The sequence below is a fragment of the Triturus cristatus genome, chromosome 2_2 (assembly GCF_964204655.1).
Source record: "Triturus cristatus chromosome 2_2, aTriCri1.1, whole genome shotgun sequence".
NCBI classification, from domain to species: Eukaryota; Metazoa; Chordata; class Amphibia; order Caudata; family Salamandridae; genus Triturus; species Triturus cristatus.
Genome location: NC_140582.1, coordinates 54,179,432 through 54,200,682, shown reverse-complemented (window position 1 = coordinate 54,200,682; position 21,251 = coordinate 54,179,432). Strand labels below are relative to the sequence as shown.

Below are 21,251 nucleotides of genomic sequence, written 5' to 3'. Positions count from 1 at the left end.
CGGGGGCTGGGGGGGTTCGGCACATACTTACGGGGGCTGGGGGGGGGTACGGTGCGTACCGGGCCCCCTAATCTGGTCGTTTCGCGGCGTACTTCGCTTTCCCTGCACTTTTTGGGTGCCGTAAAAATATTGCCGTCCGGACTGCTGTGGGTACGAATCGTACTTCCTGGTTCGTGTAACGCAGGCTGCATGCGTCCCGACGTCACGTTGGCGCTTTCCCGGATCACATTTGTATGTTTATTTTCGTCGGTCGGTGTTTTGTACGATTCGTACGGAAATAGTATTTCCGTGCGAATCGTACTTGCATATTTGTAAGGTGTTACAACCGGGTACGAGTCGGACGGAGAAAACCCTCCGACCGACGGTTCGTACCCGGTTTTTCCAGGATCGGAATCAGCACCATATTGTTTTGTTAAACATTAATGTAAATTTATTATATATATTTATTTTGAATGTAGACAAGTATAACAAAAAATGCTACAGCGCTATCACATACATTTTGTAATATTAAACTAAATTAACATTAAAATTATTGTTACAATAATTTGTAATTTCAAGGTAGGGTATTTATGTTTTATCATAAAATAATCAACCTATACTGTGTTTATATTTTTATGTTACATTATATATATTTATATATTTTCTCTATTTAAAATGATTCAATTTTATGTAATATTATTTCCTATGGGGTTTTATTTTAATTCCCTACCGCCATTATTTTCTATGGGATGGGTGTTGCAGCACCAGTGGTTGAACATGAATGGTAGAGAATGTGCTACTGTTTTTTTTAGTAATAACTTGCATTCAAATTTTGTGAATAGCCAAAAGCAGAAAACTTAAAAAAAAATGACTCATTAGGTTAAGTTTTCTTTTTAAATTAAACCCATAATCTGTATTGCCATATTTGAGTACCATTAGAGCTATCAATCTATTCTGCTGTTTCAAATACAATGTACAAAGAATAATATGAGTTTCGTTTTTTTTGGTCTCGGGACAAGTTAAGTAGTGTTTAGATTGGATTCTTAAAGAGCACCAATTTAAGGGAATATTGCTAAAGACAGGGTTCCAAATCTAAACTCACAGAGTTTGTGCTCGGGGAAGATCAATCCATTCCAAATTACTCCCAAACGTGACAGTGTTGTTACGAGACGGACCTGTTTGAGTAAATATTTTCATTTTAGAATTACAAACAGTAATATAGGTCCTAGAAGGTGATCCACTTGCCCAACCGTTCAGCAGAGGCTACAGCCTCTGTTCACCTGGTGCAGGATATCCCAACAGATGGGGAGACCCATCTAGTCTCCCAGGGATCTCAGAGCCTTCATTGAAACTGCCCATGTGGTAGTGCTATTGAAGGCACTGAGCCTTTGCGGAGCAGGTTCCATGATTGATGTGCCTATTTGGCTAAATATATTGTTCTGTAAGTACAAGCACAAAAGCAGAAGCTAGTTCTTTAAGATCAAAAAACAAAAAACATCTGGGGAGTTTTCCCCAAGTCTGTGGAGGCCATTGTTTGCTTTCCATACCTAGGATGCATGCCTGTCAGCTCCTGATAGTGAAAACAAGTGCCTATTGCCCCCTAACATAAATGTGGTAGTGCAACAACAATAACAACCTGTTGGTCGTGTGGTGAATGCACTTCCAATTTCAGGGTTTATGCTGGCAGAGCCACCTGAATCTTGGCCAAGAGGAACCCAGTTTTTCTCCACCTGTAAATTGACTCGGGGTAATGCACAGTTGAAAGAATTGGGCATGCTGCATTTTTAGGCAGATGCACCATTTCACAAATTACCCCTATCACTATTGCTGGCCTAGACTTGGAAAAAAGGATTGTATCAAACCGCTTTCAACCCAAATGAAACAAAAATTTCATTAAAAAATTTGACCCACGGTAGGGTCTTAACATTTCTCATTGCATATGTTCCTGAGCTGGCTTACCAAAGAATGTGTAAGCAACTATAGAACATAATTTGGCCTTAATGATGCTCATTCAAGGTGAAGAACAACAGCTGAAGTGTTACGTGGGAGTTTCAGTTAGACTATGAATGATATATGATCTATGTTTACATAAAGCTGACAATCTAGTTGTGCTTTCGTAGTAAGGCTTAGAGGTGATCAAAATATTGAAAAAAGCTATTTAGTAGGTTTTGAAGACCATTAGTTTATGGGAGATTAGAAAGGTCGCATCAGCAAAGAATAATGTAGGTATCTTTAGACCATAAAAGGTTGTTGCATTATTGTCACATGTAGACCAGTAGACGATGACCCCATTAACATGCAGTGAAAATAGACCGAGAGTCAAGATGCAGCCCTGGCAGACAAAATTTGTTATAGGAAACAATGTAAGTCTCGCCCAGATGACCACACCTACCCTTCACACAAGTATCTACATCTAATTGCAGCAAGCTATGCAATAAGCCTACAAGAATCCCAATGTCACGAAGGTATTTACAAAGCTTATTTCAGGTTTGATTACCAAATCTGATGTCACGTTAACGAATAGGATGCATATGTGAGATTTCATCAGTAATATATTTCCGGAGAACAGAAACAATAATATTCTTTCAAAACCATATCGTCAACTTTCCCAACATAACCTTCACTACAACAATCATAGGGCGATAATAGTCCCTGGTGTCCGGCCGTGGGTAGGTCCCACTCTGTGGAGCTCCAAATTGGAGGCTACCGCCTTTCCGTCACTGCTGCGACTGGTTTGGATGCACAGGCTGACGCCCTTCATGAGAAGGACGCTTACTCCCAACCCGGCATATTGGCCACTTTTTGGGATTTTCTCGGTATCCATACCATAGGGATGGTATACCCTAGGGATACATTTTGACTGTTCCCTCTAGAGTAAATTAAGTAAAAATGTTATCTCAGCTGCTTTATAAGAGTGGAAAATATGTGATCTTGTAAAACAGAAGTAGAAACGGTCTCAAATTCATTGGCTCGGATGTAAAAAGATCAGTCACAATATTAATAATAACAATAATAATAATAATCTTTATTCGGCATATTAAAATATCACCATAAAAGAGACATTATCAGGAGCATAACAATGAAGACAGTATTAATAAAAACAGTCAGTGAAACATAAAAAGAAAAAAGACAAGACTGTGCAAAATCTTTAAAATACTGTTGTCCTTCTTGGACTCATAAACTCATAAAAGAGCCAAAAGAAACTATGTGCAAAATACAGCGGTTAACAGGGAGTCGTAGGCCTTTATGTACCCCTAGTAGTTATTAGCTTTAGGGCTGATCTAAAAAGGTTTGAGACACAAAAGAGCGTAAAAACATCTGAAGACAGTTTTAAAAACAACAAAGCAACACGGGCCTGTTTAAATCTTAGTTTCCTTAAAAGCCCCTTGAGAAACACTCTTCTCGGGTACGAATAGTACGAGCATAGTAGAACAAAGTGTAAGGTATCCTGTGGAGACCTATTGTCGCAGCCACAGGGACCTTTTTGTTCTATATATGCCGTACAACCAGCAGGTACAGCCAATAGATGGTGAAATAGATTCAGCCTAAAACGTGTAAATAAAAATCTATCATGTGGACTGGATATAAGGGATAAATAAGGTTCCATGCGTTGAAACGACACTACTAAGGTATGCTCTCTCACCGTGGGGTTTTTTCAGCTGCCTTTCCTCCCTTTGTGCCATGGCATGTTTAAAAAACAGATCTTTAATAAAATCTTTTTCTCGTGCTCCCACCTTATCATGATTTAGGAACAGATCTGATCAGCCTAATGTAGTGAGGGTGTCCTTTACATACTTGAGCCAAGAAATTTGTAACGCATGGTCCAAGGAGAGACAGTCCTGGAATTACCAGCCTATTAAAACCTGCCTCCTCGTTCGACCAAATGTTCGCCCAACACAATACGGGTTTCACAGCCACCATATCTGAGATGTACTTCGACCCCAATTCCTCATGGACAATAAACGCAGGGGTGCTATGAGGGGCTTTCAGCAGACGTCTAAAATAGCCGTCTTCTTCACTTTATAGCTTGTTGGTCATCATGAATCCCCAAACCTTGCTACCATATAAAACTTTGGAGCAACAGAAAGAGTTGTATAACTTTAAAATTGTCCCAAGTGACCATTTGCCTAATCCATGGGCGAAGCTTGCAATTGCTCCAGTGGACCTTGTCAGACCCAGGCAATTATCCTCTAGTAAATGTTTAAAACTCAATTTATCATCAAATAAAATGCCTAAATATGAAAAGGTCAGTACTTTACTTAGAGTGTGTGTGCATACTGTATCGGTATTAGACATCCTGCACTTCTTCCCTACTCCCATTATATAGGATTTTGATAGGTTTGAAGACAGGTCCATCTTGTTTATAAATGCCACAAATCCATCTAATAGAAGCTGTAAACCCTTTGGTGTGCGGGCAAGGAGAACCGCATCGTCCGCTTAATGCAAGTCGGGAACCGGTTGTGAGTCTGTCCTCGGGGTATCGTCTTGTAGGGTGGTCAGGGCGGAATCAAGGCCGTTGATATATAATGTAAACAGGAACGGTGCTAATATGCAGCCCTGTCTAACCCCGCTCAAACATTTAAAATGATCTGTGATCTTCCCCTCGTGTGTGTATCTTACTGCAGCAGTGGTGTTCATGTGTAGTGCCATTAGAATGTTAATTAATGCATGGTCCACACCCAGCTCTTCCATAAGATTCCAAAGTTTGCTGCGATTTACTCGATCAAAAGCTGCGGTGAGGTCCATAAAAGCTAAATAGAGTGACCCTGACTTGGATATGGTGTACTTAGCAATAACGAGATAGAGGTTAAGGCATTGGTCTGAAGTGGATTTGCCAGGACGGAACCCATATTGCACGTTCGTTATTACTCATTTGGTCTCTGCCCAATCAGCTAAACTATTTAATATCACCCGACCCAGGACCTTCACTGTCACATCGATGAGGGATATCGGGCGATAACACTGTGGGCTATCCCTATCCCCTTTCTTAAATATCGGGACAATGGTGGCTGTGGGCCATGATGAGGGCATTTCTGTGGCAACTGCTGCATTTAGAACCCTCACTAGGAGGGGTGTCCATACCTCTGGGTTACTTCGAAAGAGGTCAGGTGGGATCCCATCTAGTCCTGTTGCTTTGTTCCGCGAAAGATCATCAATGCCTGATCTCACCTCATCCAAAGTGAACGTAATGGGGTCCGTTCTCTGGAGAATAGTTAGTGCCTGTGTTTCATCCTCCCTGTGGGGCTGATTGTACAGTCCCTCAAAATGGGCCTGCCATCGCTCTGGTAAGATGTTGTAACTTACGCTTGGGTTATTCAAATCTTATAAACATGGATTATTAATAACCCTAAAGAAAAGGGTGGAATCCTTTAGCTCTGAGGCCTCTTCTAGATCCTCCTAAGCCTTCAATTGCAATTGGCGTTTCTGCGTCTTTACTGCTTGTTTATACATTTTGCGGCAAACCGCCATATGACCCCCATCTCTAGATAATTGTTTGAGGGCCATCTTTAGGGCTCTCAGGGACTGCAAGCATTGCCTATCAAACCATCTTGGAACCTCCATCTTGGGGGATGTGCCGGAACTGTTAATAGACTATCTGCTAATTGTGCAATGGCTGTGAATGCCTGCACTAGTTCAAGGCCCGGTGCTTCTAGATCAAGACATTTCAGGATCTCCTGCTTGCCTATTTTAAAAAGGGAGTTATTAAAGGTAGCAGTGTCAACCTGCGCCCAGCGTAACCGCCTGCCTTGGTCAGTAGTGGATATCATTCCCCCTGGAAGTCTGTGTGATACTGGGTGGTGTCGAGGGGCAACCAGTGACATGGTCACAGGATTGTGATCACTAAATATACTAAAACAAATGTTAAAAAAGGTTATAAATCTCCTCACTGCGAGTGAAACAAAAATTAAATCAATAAATGACGAACAGCCTCTACCTTTGTAAGTTGGGGGTACAGTTGTACCTATGTCGGTGGCAATCAAGTCCATGGTATGGGTTAGCCACAGGTATTTTGAAGGAAACTCAGCTACCACCCTTACTGTGTGTGTACCATGTGTGGTCCCTTTTTTAACGTGCAGGTCGACCAGTCACAAAGAGTCACCCTCAAGTTGGGGCTCAGATGGCAGTTGAAGTCTCCATCCACAATTAAATGTGACTGTGCTAGACCTTCACTTCGCAGATCCTCCAACTGTCTCATTAGTTCATCGAAGGAGTTCGCTCCCTGTGCCTGTAGCTGTGCATTGGAGAATTTAATTAGCGCTAGTCGAAAAGTCTTATTAAAAAAGTGAGTCCTTGTGCTACATCCGAGTCCCACAACATAGGCTTCCACCTCCCCTGTATCCTTATATCTATAAACATGATTAAACCCCTCCTTGCTCTCCCTACGCTGGACCTTGGAGCTGGACAAAAACATTTTTTATAGCCTTCTAAAAAGAATTTGTTAACTGGCTCCCATGTCTCCTGAAAACACATTATGTGGAAGTTCCCAATATAATGTAGCCACTGTTCATCCCAGAACTTGCTAGCTAGGCCTGCTATGTTCCACAAAACTATTTTTAGATCACCCAGAGTTTGCCCCTCCTGCGAACAGGAAGGGTTGATGGCAGCCCTTTCTAAACTTACCAATCCCCTTTCAGTTTGATCATGTGGTTTCTGGTGTTGCACCAACAATAGTCTCCACACTCCCACATGATTCATCAGAGGGTTCAGCCCTATTATTCATGGCTCTACCTTTACTCACCCCTTCTAATAGTCAATCTATATAATTCAGGTCCCTCAATGGTGCAAAAGCATTTGTCAATTTTACGGGGCTCCTGCCCCAAATACAGCCCACTTCCTGCATAGCAGAACCTTGAAAAGCTGAGGGATTAGAAGGGGGTCTGTAGAAAAAACCAAGTGGTAGTGGGTTAATCCCAGACTCTACTAGGGATGATTGTGAACGGGGATGTAAAATCTTATGAACTAGTTCAGGGTACCTGAGGGTGACAATTACTCTATCCCCATGGAATATTTTCATGCACCTACCAATCCATGCCACCTTTCTAGCCATCAGTATGTGCCTTGCTCAGATATATTAAACCCAACATGTTTACCTAACCAGTGGGTTACTTTATTAATCAGCTGGACAGATGACTCATCCTGTGAGCTGTCTTGTCCTGGGACCCCCACCAGAACCACTGTATAAGGACAGCTTTCTGGAGGGAGATCTATAATTGGCAAATTCAGGGTATTAGGGGCAAACTGAGTGACTCCACTAAGCACCTGATCGTGGAGTTGATGTCCCCCTGGGAGGCCCCTTTTATATGGCTCACTGGTTGGGGCGGCCTGTTGAGCCGGCATAGATGACCCCGTAGCCTGTCCCCCATGTCCTGTTACACCTGTGGTTACTAGAGGGGTCTGGGTCTTGATGTGTGCCACTACAGAGGAAGTAACAGGGGGATTTAATTGGTGAGCAACTTTAATATTAGAGGCTGCAATCTGCGTGAGTTGGGCCGAAGAGGTCAATGGGTTTTCCATTTTGGAGAGTGTTGCCCTAATGTCAATGAGAGTTTTCGAGAATTCATTTAAAAAATCTTTTAAAAGACAAGACACTGTCTCCACAATTTTTGTTTCAGGGATCCTCACAGTTCTTCAGAGTCATTAGCGACGTTAGTGTCTCAGCCTTTAGTGCCTACCCCGACTGTTTAGGGATTATTTTCTTGTGGCTGCTGCTGGTGCTCTCCTTCTCTACTGGCGGATCCCACGCTGCGGGGGCCGTGATGTACTTTTAAAGCGCCTCGAGCCACAGACACGGTGACGGCAGAGCCTCCTGGCGCTCAGCTTTCTGGGGCTTGGAGTCCCCCCCTGGCTGTGGCTGCTGCTGGTGCTCTGCTTCTCTACTAGTGGATCCCATGCTGCGGGGACCGTGATGTACTTCTGAAGCGCCTCCTGGGGCGGACATGGTAACGGCAGCGCCTCCTGGAGCTCAGCTTTGTGTGGCTTGGAGTCCCCCCGTGGCTGTGGCTGGTGCTCTGCTTCTCTACTTGCGGCTCCCGCGCTGCGAGGGCCGCAATGTACTTTTAAAGCGCCTCCGGGCACGGACACAGTGACGACAGCGCCTCCTGGCGCTCAGCTTTGTGGGGCTTGGAGTCCCCCCCTGGCTGTGGCTGATGATGGTGCTCAACTTCTCTACTGGCGGCTCCCAGGACCTAGCACTTATCTGTTTCTTATATTTTATGCCCAGTTATTCATATTTATTGAAATAGCACTTTAAATATATATGGAACTCTCCATATTAACCGCTAGGTAGAGTCAAGGGAAGCACATATCATGATTTCCTCCCCTTGAGCAGTTAATTTTATTATATTCGGTATTTCTTTGTAAGTCATTTTGCTAGACTTTTGATATCTGCATGCGTTAAAAAGTAATGTGTCAATAATAGGAAATGTATTTTCTTTTAAATATAACATAATCAAACTATTTGCCCTTGAATGAGTTAGGTTTGCATGTCTTGTTTTAGTTGCGTTAAACCTTGAGTTACAGATGGATGTTGAAATTGTTCTTCTAGTCACACAATAAAGCAAATGTAAAAACTTTTTTCATTAACAGTAGTAACATATTCTCTTCTCAAGCTATATATTCATGCAAACATTGACATTTTCTCTTTTATTTCCCCGTAGTGTTTGATACAGCATCTCTCGATATTGGTAAGTTCACTCTTTTAAGAAAACCTTTAGAAAACAACTGTCTCCTGTAGAACTTGTAATGTAGTTTATTATGTGCATAGTGACGCAGAGTACATCCTGTTATTTCCTATTTTCTCTGTTATGCATGACAAGCATCTCTTGGTTTGTTTGGGTTATAGAAAGACATGCACATATTCTTTGCATTGTTTTGAAGTCTGGCAAATGTAATTATCAACTGACATTTACCTAGCAGTGCATAGCGCCTTCAATTGATTTGTTCTGGTAGCTCTTCTCTTAGAATTCACACACTACCTCTTTGTTTCAGTCATGCATCTATTCACGCAAGCTAGGTCATTTGATTTTAATAACTTATAATGTTTTTAAGAAAGTCCTCTTATTCCATTGTAAATCCAACACATGGTGAACAGGCAAAAGGGTGCACTCCTTAGTAAATTGTTGTTGATCGAAAATTATATCACATAGAAACTTGGTGCTCAAGGGTAAGAGATGGCAACCAAAGAACCCTTATAGAATGGAAAAGGTTCAACAAATACAAATTAGCCTGACCACTCAGATATGTTACAAAGTAGGATTGTACAAATTAGAAATGTTATCATTCCAGTCTCTTTTTTGAACCCACAGGCACTTCCTTAAATTCATGCACGAGTATAACTAGCCAAGACAGGTTTTATTACAGCCAACACATGTTTTGTCGTAGTGGCGTATTCGCCTCTGACTTCATCAGGGCTGTGAATAATACATCCCAGATCAGCTAATTCCTAAAGCTAGACCTAGACAGTGTTTGTTGCCATCCCCCACCAACAATTAGGTACAAAGGACATAGCTTTCCAATATACTAGCAAATGAATGATATAGTGTATCAAAGCAAGTACAAAACTCATATATAACTTATATAACTTAAGACGTATTTCAAAATTATTGTGAAGTAAATGTGAAGATATGAACATGCTGTACTTAGAACCATAGTGACCGATCTCAAAGTGTGTTCCTATCCATTTGTGCCAACATAATGTAACTTGTCCCTTAGTGATCAAAACACGCATACCATTAAATTGAAAATCAAAAGTAACCTTGGAAAGTGTTGAATCTTTATAAGACATTCTTATAACCACATCAAACCAATTGTGTTACATGACATCCCCAGTTCAGATCATCAGGCAGTCACCAAAGAATCTTCCCCTGTGATGAAAACAATAACTCAGATTAGCACTGTTTCAGTCCCAAATTTGCTCCAACTCAAACCAGCTCATAAATATGTTTGTGTAAAGGGGGCAAATATGGAGCACATCACAGTACCATGTAACTGTTTGCAGCCTTCCCCATTAAACAGGAAAACATTAATGTCCAGAATCAATCTAGCTATGGTGAATAACGTATATGTGTGTTCCAAAAGCTCTATGGACCTGGAGTTAAGATGTGTTAAAGCAGCAGTACCATTATCATATGCAATATTGGTATATAAAGATACCACATCCATAGATACCAACATCGGAATAGGCTCCCATATGACATAATTAATTATATTTAAGATGTGTTTGGTGTCACTGATATGACAGAAGTTTAATCACAAAGAGCAGCAAAAAAGATTCACACAATATGACATTCTTTCAGTAGAGCCCAGAATATTGACAATAATCAGTCTATAAGGTAGAAACTGTAAATCCTTATGAAAATATAGGTATGGCTAACTAGCACGATCTATTAATAGAAAATAATATTCATCATCCTCAAACAACCCTGAACTGTGCCATTCCTTCAATTTAACATTAATCTTTTTAGTAAGAGACATGACCAGATTGGAATCCAATTTAAGATAACATGGCATATGTCTTATTTGATTATAAATCTCATTGTCATAGTCAACCTTCTTTATAACGACCATGTGACCTCCTTTGTATAACTCTCTGATCAAATCCTTATTGTTCTCGAGTTGCTGTAAGGCTACATACTTAGGTTAGGTAAGATTCTCACCATACTGACTTCCATAATAAACTCGTAATTTTTTGCTCCAGTTATCCAGATCCAAATTAATAGCTTTGTAAAAAAGATCAATATTATTGCTACTGCCCAATTGTGGCATTCACTTGTACTTCAATTTGAGCCCACTGCCTATCCTCGGGTTAGTACACAGTTGCAGATCAGAGAGTAAGCTTGTCATAGTCACAGACTCTTCCTCACAGTTAGATATAGACAACAATGTTAAAGTATCACGTGTATCCTGAATTGTCAGTTCATTCAATATCGGTATATGTAAGTGTAATTTATTCTTCATAGGGTATAAACAGAAGAACATCTTAAAATTCAGCATTCTCACAAACTTATATACATAAATCTTTGCTTTTGAACAATTCAAAAGCAAGCACTGGGCAAGAGACACAACTGATGTAAACAAAGGCGACCCAGCCTTATTATGCAAGAGAAACCTGATTCCTTCACAGGAAGTAGATGTGAATGAACATACAGCTCACTACAACCAGACAATGTTAAACATAATGGATGTGGTAGCACCCGCCTGAAAAGAGTACAAAATAAACTGTTCCGTCCACGGTACAACCAGGACCTGAATAATAAAAGGAGGAAACTGAGATTAGCAGAAAGACGCTGAAGACAAGAATCCTCAATAACACATCTATGGGAGCTACGTCACAGTAGAAACAAATACAAGAAGAACATTTGGAATGCCAAGGCATCACATTTTAGCTCACAACTAGATAATGCTAAAAACCAGCCATGCAAACTCTTTGAAATAGTGAAACTGCAGCCCAGCGTTGAGAGAGAACTTTGCAACCATTAACAGCTCCTTGGTTGAGGACTGCAAAGCATTCTACACAGTCTTTGAAGAAAAGATAAACAAATTGAGAAGTCAATTGTTGTCAACTCAACAAGAATTATAGAAAGAGGTTCAGACTCATTCCTCATCCTCTGAAATACCAGTTGTCAACAGTGCCCAAATGAATCCTGACCTAAGAGGTCCAAAGATGAAGCCACCTGGTATGAGTTCATAACCTTTAAGAGTCAGAGGTGCTACAAAATATCGCCCTGATGAAACCAACCTCACTTTTCAGCCACCCCTTGCCATTGCCGCATAGAAAGGATCTCAGCCATCCTTCCGCCCCCCAATACCCCTTTGGACAAGGATCACTAGCTCAAGGTACCGTTTGAGACTACCTGACAATATGTGAAGTGACACCCCTACTAAAAAAACAAGGCACTGACCTGACTGATCTGAATAATGTCTGACCAGTAACAAATATTCCTTTTCTAGCTAAATCACGGGAGACATTTTTACATAAGCAATTGTGCCAACACATTCATAACTTCAGCCTATTCAACAAGTTCCAATCAGGTTTGAGACCAGGTCACTGTACGGACACAGTCATCACACACATCATGGATGATGCATTCAAAATCCTGGTCCAAAATAACTCCTGTCTGCAAATGTGTCTAGCTCTTTCTTTGGAATTTGACACGGTCAACCACAACAACCTCCTCAAGATGCTTGAACATAGAATGGCCCTATATGGAAATGTCCTAAAATCGTTCACCTCCTATCTACAAAACTGTTCCAAACATATCAAAATGTGAAGCTCATTCCCCAACCCATCTCCGATCCGACTAGGTGTCCTGCAAGCCTCCACTATCTTCCCAACACTCTTCAATCAGTACATAGAACCACCAACAGAGATTCTAAATCAAACACCTCTCTACCACATGTACGTCTCAGATTTACCTAAAGATATCCTCTCAAAAAAGCATTATAAATCTCAATGATACACTGCGGCTAATTCAAACATGGCTAGTGCTAGATCAACTCAAACTTAAATCTATAAAGAATCAATTCCTGATCATTTTTCCCCCTCACAAGTCTTCTGCTATAAGAATGTTTCATTCACCTGGATGCACTGGGCTGCAATCCCACATTCATTGAATCCACTCTTTGGCAAAAATCTCATAATGGAAGTTCACATTTGCACATCTGCACACACAGTACACTCCTACATTTTATACTCCTGAAGAAATTGGAACCATTCATACCGACTTCCAACCTGTGTAATGTTGTGCATCCTGCTCCACATGCCGAATGTAATTTCTTACTGATCAATTTATTCAGAGAACTAAATGCAACTCCATTTGTGAATTGACTTACCTGAGCGCCATCTCTATTTAACAAAGTCTCAGTACTTGAATATGGCACAGGTAACAACTGAAAACTAAACAAACAAGAACTATTTTGGAAACACAAATGCTGTGATCCACTTCAGGTGTTTTCCCTGTTTATTTACAGAGTATTTTAGTAGAATATGAATACAGTTTCACTAGTTTAGATAAATGTTTAGGGAAGAGATCAAAAATAGTTTTCAACAACAGCACTCTTAGTAAAGTATAGCCTCAGTGTTGAGTACAGATTACATGTTCAAGAGAATAGTTCAAATTTAATTTACGCCAACATTCTCTCATGTTCCTCCTCTGTGATCCATGCAAACTATCATTTGGGAAGCAATGGGTCCCTGTGAGGGAAGTCCACAAAGTATGCAGCAAAATTCATAGCATGATTGCTTGGAAAAGAACACCGTGACCCGTGAGGAAAAGCCGGCCACTGTATCTCTATAAACAAATGTGTGTGGCCTGCTTGGAATCGTTGATTGCATGCATGCTGATATTCAGCACATCCTCACAGCCCAAGTTTAGACAGCACCAGCACTTCAGGATGAACACTAGTCTTTGCTTCGCTGAAAGACATGCAAACAAATTTGGGGCCTCATTTATGAGAAGTGGTGCATCGCTGCGTCGAAGCAGCAATGCGCCACTCCTCACTGCGCTCTCCTTGCGACACCAATGATGCGTCATATTTACAGTATGACCATCATGTCGCAAGGGATGACAGATACATAAGTATTACTGACATATCTGTCGGCGCAAAAAGGGGCTCACTGCTGGAGTTGTGTCGGAAGCCTGACGCAACTCCAGCAATGTTCCTTTCACATGGGGCAAGCCCCATGTGAAAGGGACTGCGTCACCCTTACGCATTAACATCCTAGAAGTGGCGCAGCGAAATCTCATAGATTACGCTGAGCCACTCCCAAGACCCTTTCTTGCAGGGGAACGCCCACCCTGCATACATTATACCTGGCGCAGGTATAATGTAGCGCAGGGGTCTACAAAGTGACGCATCTACCTAGATGCGTCACTTCATAAATATGACGTAACATGGCACATTTTTTACGCACCGGCCGCACAAACGTGATGCAAGGGTTCATAAATAAGCCCTTGGAGAACTACCTCCAATTGAATGGGCCACACTGAAAGGAAGCAAAACCGCTGGCATTTCCTCCTGACAAGATGTTAATAACACAGTAGAGGGTAGTAAGGAACAGCAGGGCTTGGAAGATCAACAAAGGAGACTTTCACGTGTGTTTGAAAAAGAATAAAAGTGGATGTTGATGGGTGTTGGAAGCAATAGACGAGTTAGAGCAGGAGCAACATGGAGAGAAGGAGTGGGAATTTGCAAAGTGAGCAGACGAAGGACAGAGCAAGAGGACACATGCACTCCTATGAAGTGCTGAACTAAAAGATAAAAAAATATTTTCTTAAATGTATGCAGTTGAAGACTATAAGCTATCCAATCAAAAGGCTGTTAAAGAGGCTATGAATCTTGGGAGCGATAAACACGAGAAGAGAAACAAAGCCATTCTTTAATAGCAATTAAACATGATAAACAAGGAAACCGACCAATAGTAAGCAATATGCTGAAGCAAGGGCCTCTAATTTTTGTTATTGTCCCCAGATGGTCTTCAACAACAGGTAGCTAATAGCTGTCTGTAGGTGAAACCTTAAAATGTATACAAGTAAAATTTGTGCGCACACACATTTTGTTCATTGACAGCTGAAAAAGAAAAATGAAACATAAGTGCATGGACTTCAAGAATATAAACAATCATGATTACCACTGAGAAAAAAGAACAAATATGTTACGATCTTATATAGTTGTCCTTCTTTCTTTAAATAGACACATATTGTTCAGAAAGTAGTTGCCTCCTCGGGCACAGAGACTCTCCTCAGGCTTGATGGCTATTCACTCTCAGGAACACTCACTTACTCTCTACTAGCAATGTGGACTTTAAAGTTCTTCCACTGCTGATAAAACCTGCATTAGGTCCTTGGAGACATCCCATCAGAAATATCCCATTTCAATTTGTAAGTTGACTCTGCAGGACAACAACACTCCACTTGCACTGGCTACACAGTACAATGACCTTCCTGAACCGGTCTTCAGGGTGCTACTGCTTTGATGTTGGTATTAGTGGCTCTTCAAGGGTTGCTCAATGGAGAAAACAGCAGAGTAATGCAAAATAATGGGGCGTCTCTGCAGAATATGAAGAGGGGCACTTAAGTTTCCCAGGTTATTTGGCCTTGGGTTGAATAGGGATCCTCTGAACGGTTGTGCCTCCTCCCCCGGCACCGCAGGGGCTGCAGAGCTCTGTGTTATGCCCAATGGAAGAAGAGTTGCTGTCTATTCCATCAAACTTGTTTAGGATGCCCTTGCTTACTAATATTCCCTAAAGATTTTGAAACCTTCATGTTTGTTCATAGCCTGGCATGCTACTGGGTCATGCACAGTCTGTCCCCTCACTGAACCCACTAAGGAAATCAGACATGACACTACCAACACATGGGTCCAAAAGACACACAAGAACTGTATTTAAAAAAATAGTGTCTACTGGATAGCCTAACCATGTGGTAAGAGGTACATTGAGATGACTACTAGACCCGTCAAGGTAAGTGTAACGCCCTGAACGTCTCAGGATCGTTTAACAGACACGATAATGAGGACGCAACCACTTGTGAAGGGTTAGGTATTTTAATGAAGGCAAAAATAATACAAAGAATAAACAAAAGTTATAGTCACTGGAATCCTCCAGGCTAAGTACGTTACCAGCCCACAGCACGGATGGTCCTAACCGTCCTCTGCATATACGCCGATCCCGGCGTATGCCAACAGAGGGCAGAAAGGAAATGGCCGACAATGCCAATCGGTAGGCTGTGAGGGGCACGAAGAGTGTTGGGGAGAATCGAGGAGTCAGGGAAACACCCAGCCGGGGTCTCTACCTGAAGGGAGCAGCCGCTCAACCTCTTCCTCAGATTGCACCGGGACGCGGAGTCACCTCCTGGTGATGCGTCACCGATACCCCAATCAAAAGCAAGAAGACTGAACCGAGAGCAGCCGCTCGATCGATCCTGTGGACTTCCAAGTCTGTAACGCGGCAAACACCTCCTGGTGTGCGTTACAGCTGGCAGTCCCTGTATCTCGGGTCGGGCTGGGAGTTACGACTCCAACCAGCAAAAGCGCCTCTGCGCTTTGACTCAGCCGAGTCAACAAGCGAAGCTCAATGGTTGACCGGTAGAGCTTCCGGGTCCTTCACAGGTGACGATGGGGCAAGACACGGCCCAGGGAGTAACGACTCGACCTACCTCCGTTCTTGCCTTACTGGAGCACCACTCCGGAACACTGCTCTTCACGAAGCAGGTACGTCGGTGTAAACACAATATCCGACAGCGTTGTACCTCCCGGTTCCTCCCTTTATAGGGCGTGTTTTCCTTGAGTTATGTAACAGCTCTCCTGTTTACATAAGGGCGTGTTTTCCTTGAGTTATGTAACAGCTCTCCTGTTTACATAAGGGCGTGTTTTCCTTGAGTTATGTAACAGCTCTCCTGTTTACATAACCTCTCAACCGCTAAGCATCCTGGGAGATGTAGTCCGTTTTCGCTGGTTACCGTTTTCCTCCCCTCGCATGACAGGAATTCTTGACAGTACATCCTCCCTCTCAGCGGCTCCCCACGGGTCCAGCGCTGGCAGGAAAACGCCGATGGAACAAGGAGACCAAGCGCGGAGCATGAACCCCTTCAGCCGGTTCCCACGATTGCTCCTCCGGGCCATAGCCTTTCCACGCAACCAGGTACCACAGCTTCCCCCTGCGCCATTTGGACGCCCGTATGCCCGACACTTCATACTCCACCTCCGACTCCACGCATACCGGCCTAGGTGTCCCAGACGGCTTGGCGGGTGCTGGTTTGAGCAATGATACATGAAAGACAGGGTGTATCCGCAATGACTGGGGCAAGCACACCTTCACGTTCACGGGACCCATACACTTGGTAATTCGATAGGGGCCCATGTACTTGGGATGGAACACACTGTTCTTTCGAAACCTCATGTTTCTTGTGGATATCCAGACGTAGTCTCCAGTGCGGTACAGTGGCCCGGGCCTTCTCTTCCTGTCTGCCGCAGCCTTGTATCTTCTCTTGGCCTCTATTAGGACAGCCCTTGAGCGCATCAACGTGTCTTTTATGTGTGCCACCCTGTCCGCTGTGGCGGGAATCCTGTCCTCTCTGACCGGATGTAGAAATGGCAAGAACCTGGGATGTTGGCCATAGTTGCTATAGAACGGAGATGACTGTGTGGAGCTGTGAGTGGCGTTGTTATAGGCTATCTCTGCAACCCATAGCAAGTCGACCCATTCTTCCCTGCCCTGGTCCACAAAACATCGCAGATACTGTTTGAGCGTTTGGTTCAGGCGCTCGGTTTGGCCGTCCGTTTGAGGGTGGTAGCTGGTGGACAGGGCGGTCTTAACATGCAGCGCAGTGCACCAAGTCTTCCAGAATTGCGCAGTAAACTGCGACCCCCGGTCCGACACGATCACCCCAGGTAATCCATGCAGTCGTACCACATTCTTTAGGAGTAGTGACGCCAATTCCCCGGCCGTAGGGACTCTCTTGCAGGGGATGAAGTGCCCCATTTTCGTCAAGTAATCCACCACCACAAGTATTGCCGTCATCCCCTGGTCTACCGGTAGGCCCACCACGAAGTCCAGTGATATGCTATCCCATGGTCTATCCGGGGTCGGAAGTGGATGTAAGAGCCCTTGGGTTCGGCCATGGTCGGCCTTCATGGTAGCACACGTAGGACACTCCTGTCCCCACCTCCTGACATCCACTCTCATGGTTGGCCACCAGAAATGCCGTCCCATGCTAGCCACCGTTTTTTCAAAGCCCAAATGACCTGCGCATGGAGAGTCATGGCACCAGATGAATGCTTGTTTCCTTAGCCTAGGCGTGGGTATCAATAGGCACCTGCCCTTCAGGGGTATCCCGTCCTTCAGCTGCCATTCTCTGTGACTGAGGAGCCACCTCCGCCATGCGAATGACCTGATCCCTCTCTTTATTCCCCTCAGGAAAGTATCCGGTTGGATAACCCCCAATACCATCCTCGGGGAAATGATGGAACGCTCGGTCGCAGGCAATGGTTCCTTAACTGCAGATTGACGGGACAGGGCGTCCGCCTTCCGGTTTTCCGTCCCCGGCCGATATGTGATGCGGAAGTTGAACCCCGCAAAGAAGATCATCCACCGCAGCTGCCTGGGAGAAAGGTGTCTTGTGGCCGTCATGAACTGTAGGTTCCGATGGTCCGTGTACACCGATACCACATGTCTTGCCCCCATCAACCAATGCCTCCATTCGGTGAAGGCGTCCTTGATTGCGAGAAGCTCCTTCTCCGCAATATGGTAGTTGCGTTCGGCGTCGTTGAGTTTGCGGGACATGTACGCAACGGGATGAAGCACCCCTGTGTCGTGGTTGCGTTGGGACAAGATAGCCCCCAGCGCCACATCCGATGCGTCCGCTTCCACCACGTAGGGGAGATCCGGATCGGGGTGAGCCAACACCGGCGCCTTACCAAAGGCGCTTTTCAGGGCCTCAAAGGCTTTGTTCGCTTCGGGGGACCAGACAAACTCCTTGGACTTCCTCAGTAGCTGTGTGATTGGGGCCACCAATCCTGAAAATCCATCTATAAACCGCCTGTAAAAGTTGGCGAAGCCAATGAAACTTTGGACGTCCTTCACGCTTTGGGGCACCGGCCATTCTTTCACCGCCTTGATCTTTCGTTCTGCCATCTCCTGTCCCTCTGGACTCAGCATCACTCCGAGGAATTCCACGGATGTGACGTGGAAGTCACACTTGCTGAGTTTACAAAACAGCATGTTTTCCCTCAGCTTTTGGAGCACAGCTGTGACGTGGTGTACGTGCTCCTCCACACTGGACGAATAGATGAGGATGTCGTCGATATATACGACCACGTAGATATCCAACTCCTCTCTGAATACCTCATTCAAAAAGTACTGAAAGGCTGCCAGGGCGTTGCACAGACCGAACGGCATGACGAGGTACTCAAAAAGGCCGAACCTGGTCTTAAAGGCGGTCTTCCACTCGTCTCCGTCCCTCATGCGCACCAGATGGTATGCCCCTTTCAAATCCAACTTGGTGTAGATACGAGCTTTCTTGACCTGTTCCAGAAGTACACTGATGAGAGGCAAGGGGTACCGATTTTTTATGGTTATCGCATTCAATGCCCTAAAGTCCACACAGGCTCTCAGCTCCCCATTAGCCTTCGGGATGAAGAAGAGTGGCGAGGCGGCCGGAGACTTGGACGGGCGGATGAATCCTAGCTTGAGGAGTTTATCCAGGTACCCCCGGAGATGCACGTTTTCAGGCTCCGTCAGGGCATACAGCCTGCCGCTGGGAACGCTGGCCCCTGGCACCAGGTCGATCTGGCAGTCAAACTGTCTATGTGGTGGTAGCACTTCCGCCTTCACCTCATCAAATACATCCTCAAAACTGTGATAAGCCTGGGGGAGAGCCACATCTTTTTCTGCCACTGTAGCCACCGTCTGACTCCCGCTCTCATCTGCGTCAAGGGATTCCGTTCTCATTCCACAATGCAGGATGCAATACGGTGACGTCATTTCGATGCGATGTGTTGGCCAATCCACAAAGGGGTTGTGTTTCTGTAGCCACGGCAATCCCAATATGACGCCATATTGGGGCGCTCGGATGATGTTAAAATCGATTTGTTCCAAATGGTTCCTCCCATATCTCATCGGAAGGACCCCCGTGTGCTGCCCGATGGGCCCCGTCACCAATCGCCTTCCGTCTACAGCATAGACGTCTTCGGGTACAGCTTTGGGAAGAAGCACTAGCCCTAGCCTGCATGCCTCGTTGAGGTCCATAAACATGCCAGTGGCCCCTGAATCCACCATGGCCACAACGGGTAGCCACTGGTCATGCACTCCCACGTGCACCGTGAGAAACAGGTGTCGTTGTCCTTTAGCGACCGAGTTGGAAAGTGAAGGGATGGATGAGTGACTCCGAGATGCCCCTTCTTTGGTCCGGGAGTCCTCTAGTTTTCCGCCGGTATGTCCACCACGGCTGTTACCGACCGGTTGGCCCGATAACGTGACGTCTTCGGTTTGGCAGGGCATTCACGTACGTAGTGGCCTTTTTTGCCACAATATAGGCACAATCCTTGTTTACGGCGTGACTCTTTCTCCGTGGCTGTGAGGCTCGCTCGTATTGCGCCGATGTCCATGGGTTCTCCCTTGGATGCGGTGGAAGTTTCGGGACTTCCCACCGTCACATAGGATGGAAGGGATTTTCCTTTTCTCCCATGATCCCCCTTTCTTTCACTTAGCCTATGTTCCAGCCGTAATACCAGGTTGATAAGGCCCTCACATGTCTTGGGTTGAGGGTCAATATGAGCCACGGCGTCCTTGAGCTCATCGCACAGCCCGTGATGGAAGAGCGCCGTCTGTTTAGCAACAGGCCACTTGGTTTCCGCAACCAGCCTTCGGAACGCGTTGAGATACTGCACCAGGTCGTTGGATCCCTGTCTCAACTCAAGCATTTCACGGTCCGCCGTGTACGAGTCAGCCCTTCTGTCGAATACCTTCAGGAATTCCTCGCGAAAAGCACCCCAATCACATAAGATGGGGTCGTCCCTGCTCACCAGAGGTACGGCCCATTGTGCCGCGTTTCCAGCCAAATAGGAAATAAGGAAAGCCACACGAGCCTGACTCGTGGGGAACGCCTTTGGTTTGCACGATAAATGTAGCGCCACTTGTGTGATGAATACCTGCACTGTGTTAGGATCCCCACTGTACCTCTCTGGTGTTGCCAAGGGGACGGCTACCGGCATTTCCACTACTACCGCAGGGGTCTGGTTCGTGAGGGAGGTGCTGGGCGTGAGCGGGTCCAATTGGATAGCATCCAGTCTGGCTTTTACATCGGCTGTTTCTTGCCTAGAGGCAGCCACTTCACCTTGCACGGTCGCTAAAGCAGCCAGCACATCATCAAGTGTTGCCATGTCTGTTATCGACCGGGAGACAGTTAGTGTTATTACGGTCGGATATTTTGTAACGCCCTGAACGTCTCAGGATCGTTTAACAGACACGATAATGAGGACGCAACCACTTGTGAAGGGTTAGGTATTTTAATGAAGGCAAAAATAATACAAAGAATAAACAAAAGTTATAGTCACTGGAATCCTCCAGGCTAAGTACGTTACCAGCCCACAGCACGGATGGTCCTAACCGTCCTCTGCATATACGCCGATCCCGGCGTATGCCAACAGAGGGCAGAAAGGAAATGGCCGACAATGCCAATCGGTAGGCTGTGAGGGGCACGAAGAGTGTTGGGGAGAATCGAGGAGTCAGGGAAACACCCAGCCGGGGTCTCTACCTGAAGGGAGCAGCCGCTCAA

General features: G+C 44.8%; 1 protein-coding gene across 2 annotated transcripts in view; it reads left to right on the top strand.

Moving 5' to 3' along the window:
- Positions 1-21,251, top strand: part of LOC146861821 (uncharacterized) — a 1,143,841-nt gene that overhangs the window by 1,070,182 nt on the left and 52,408 nt on the right. For both annotated transcript variants that reach the window (XM_085643198.1, XM_085643199.1), the window contains exon 17: positions 8,637-8,663. In XM_085643198.1, the coding sequence (XP_085499324.1) occupies positions 8,637-8,663 (27 nt within the window). The remainder of the gene's footprint in view (positions 1-8,636; positions 8,664-21,251) is intronic.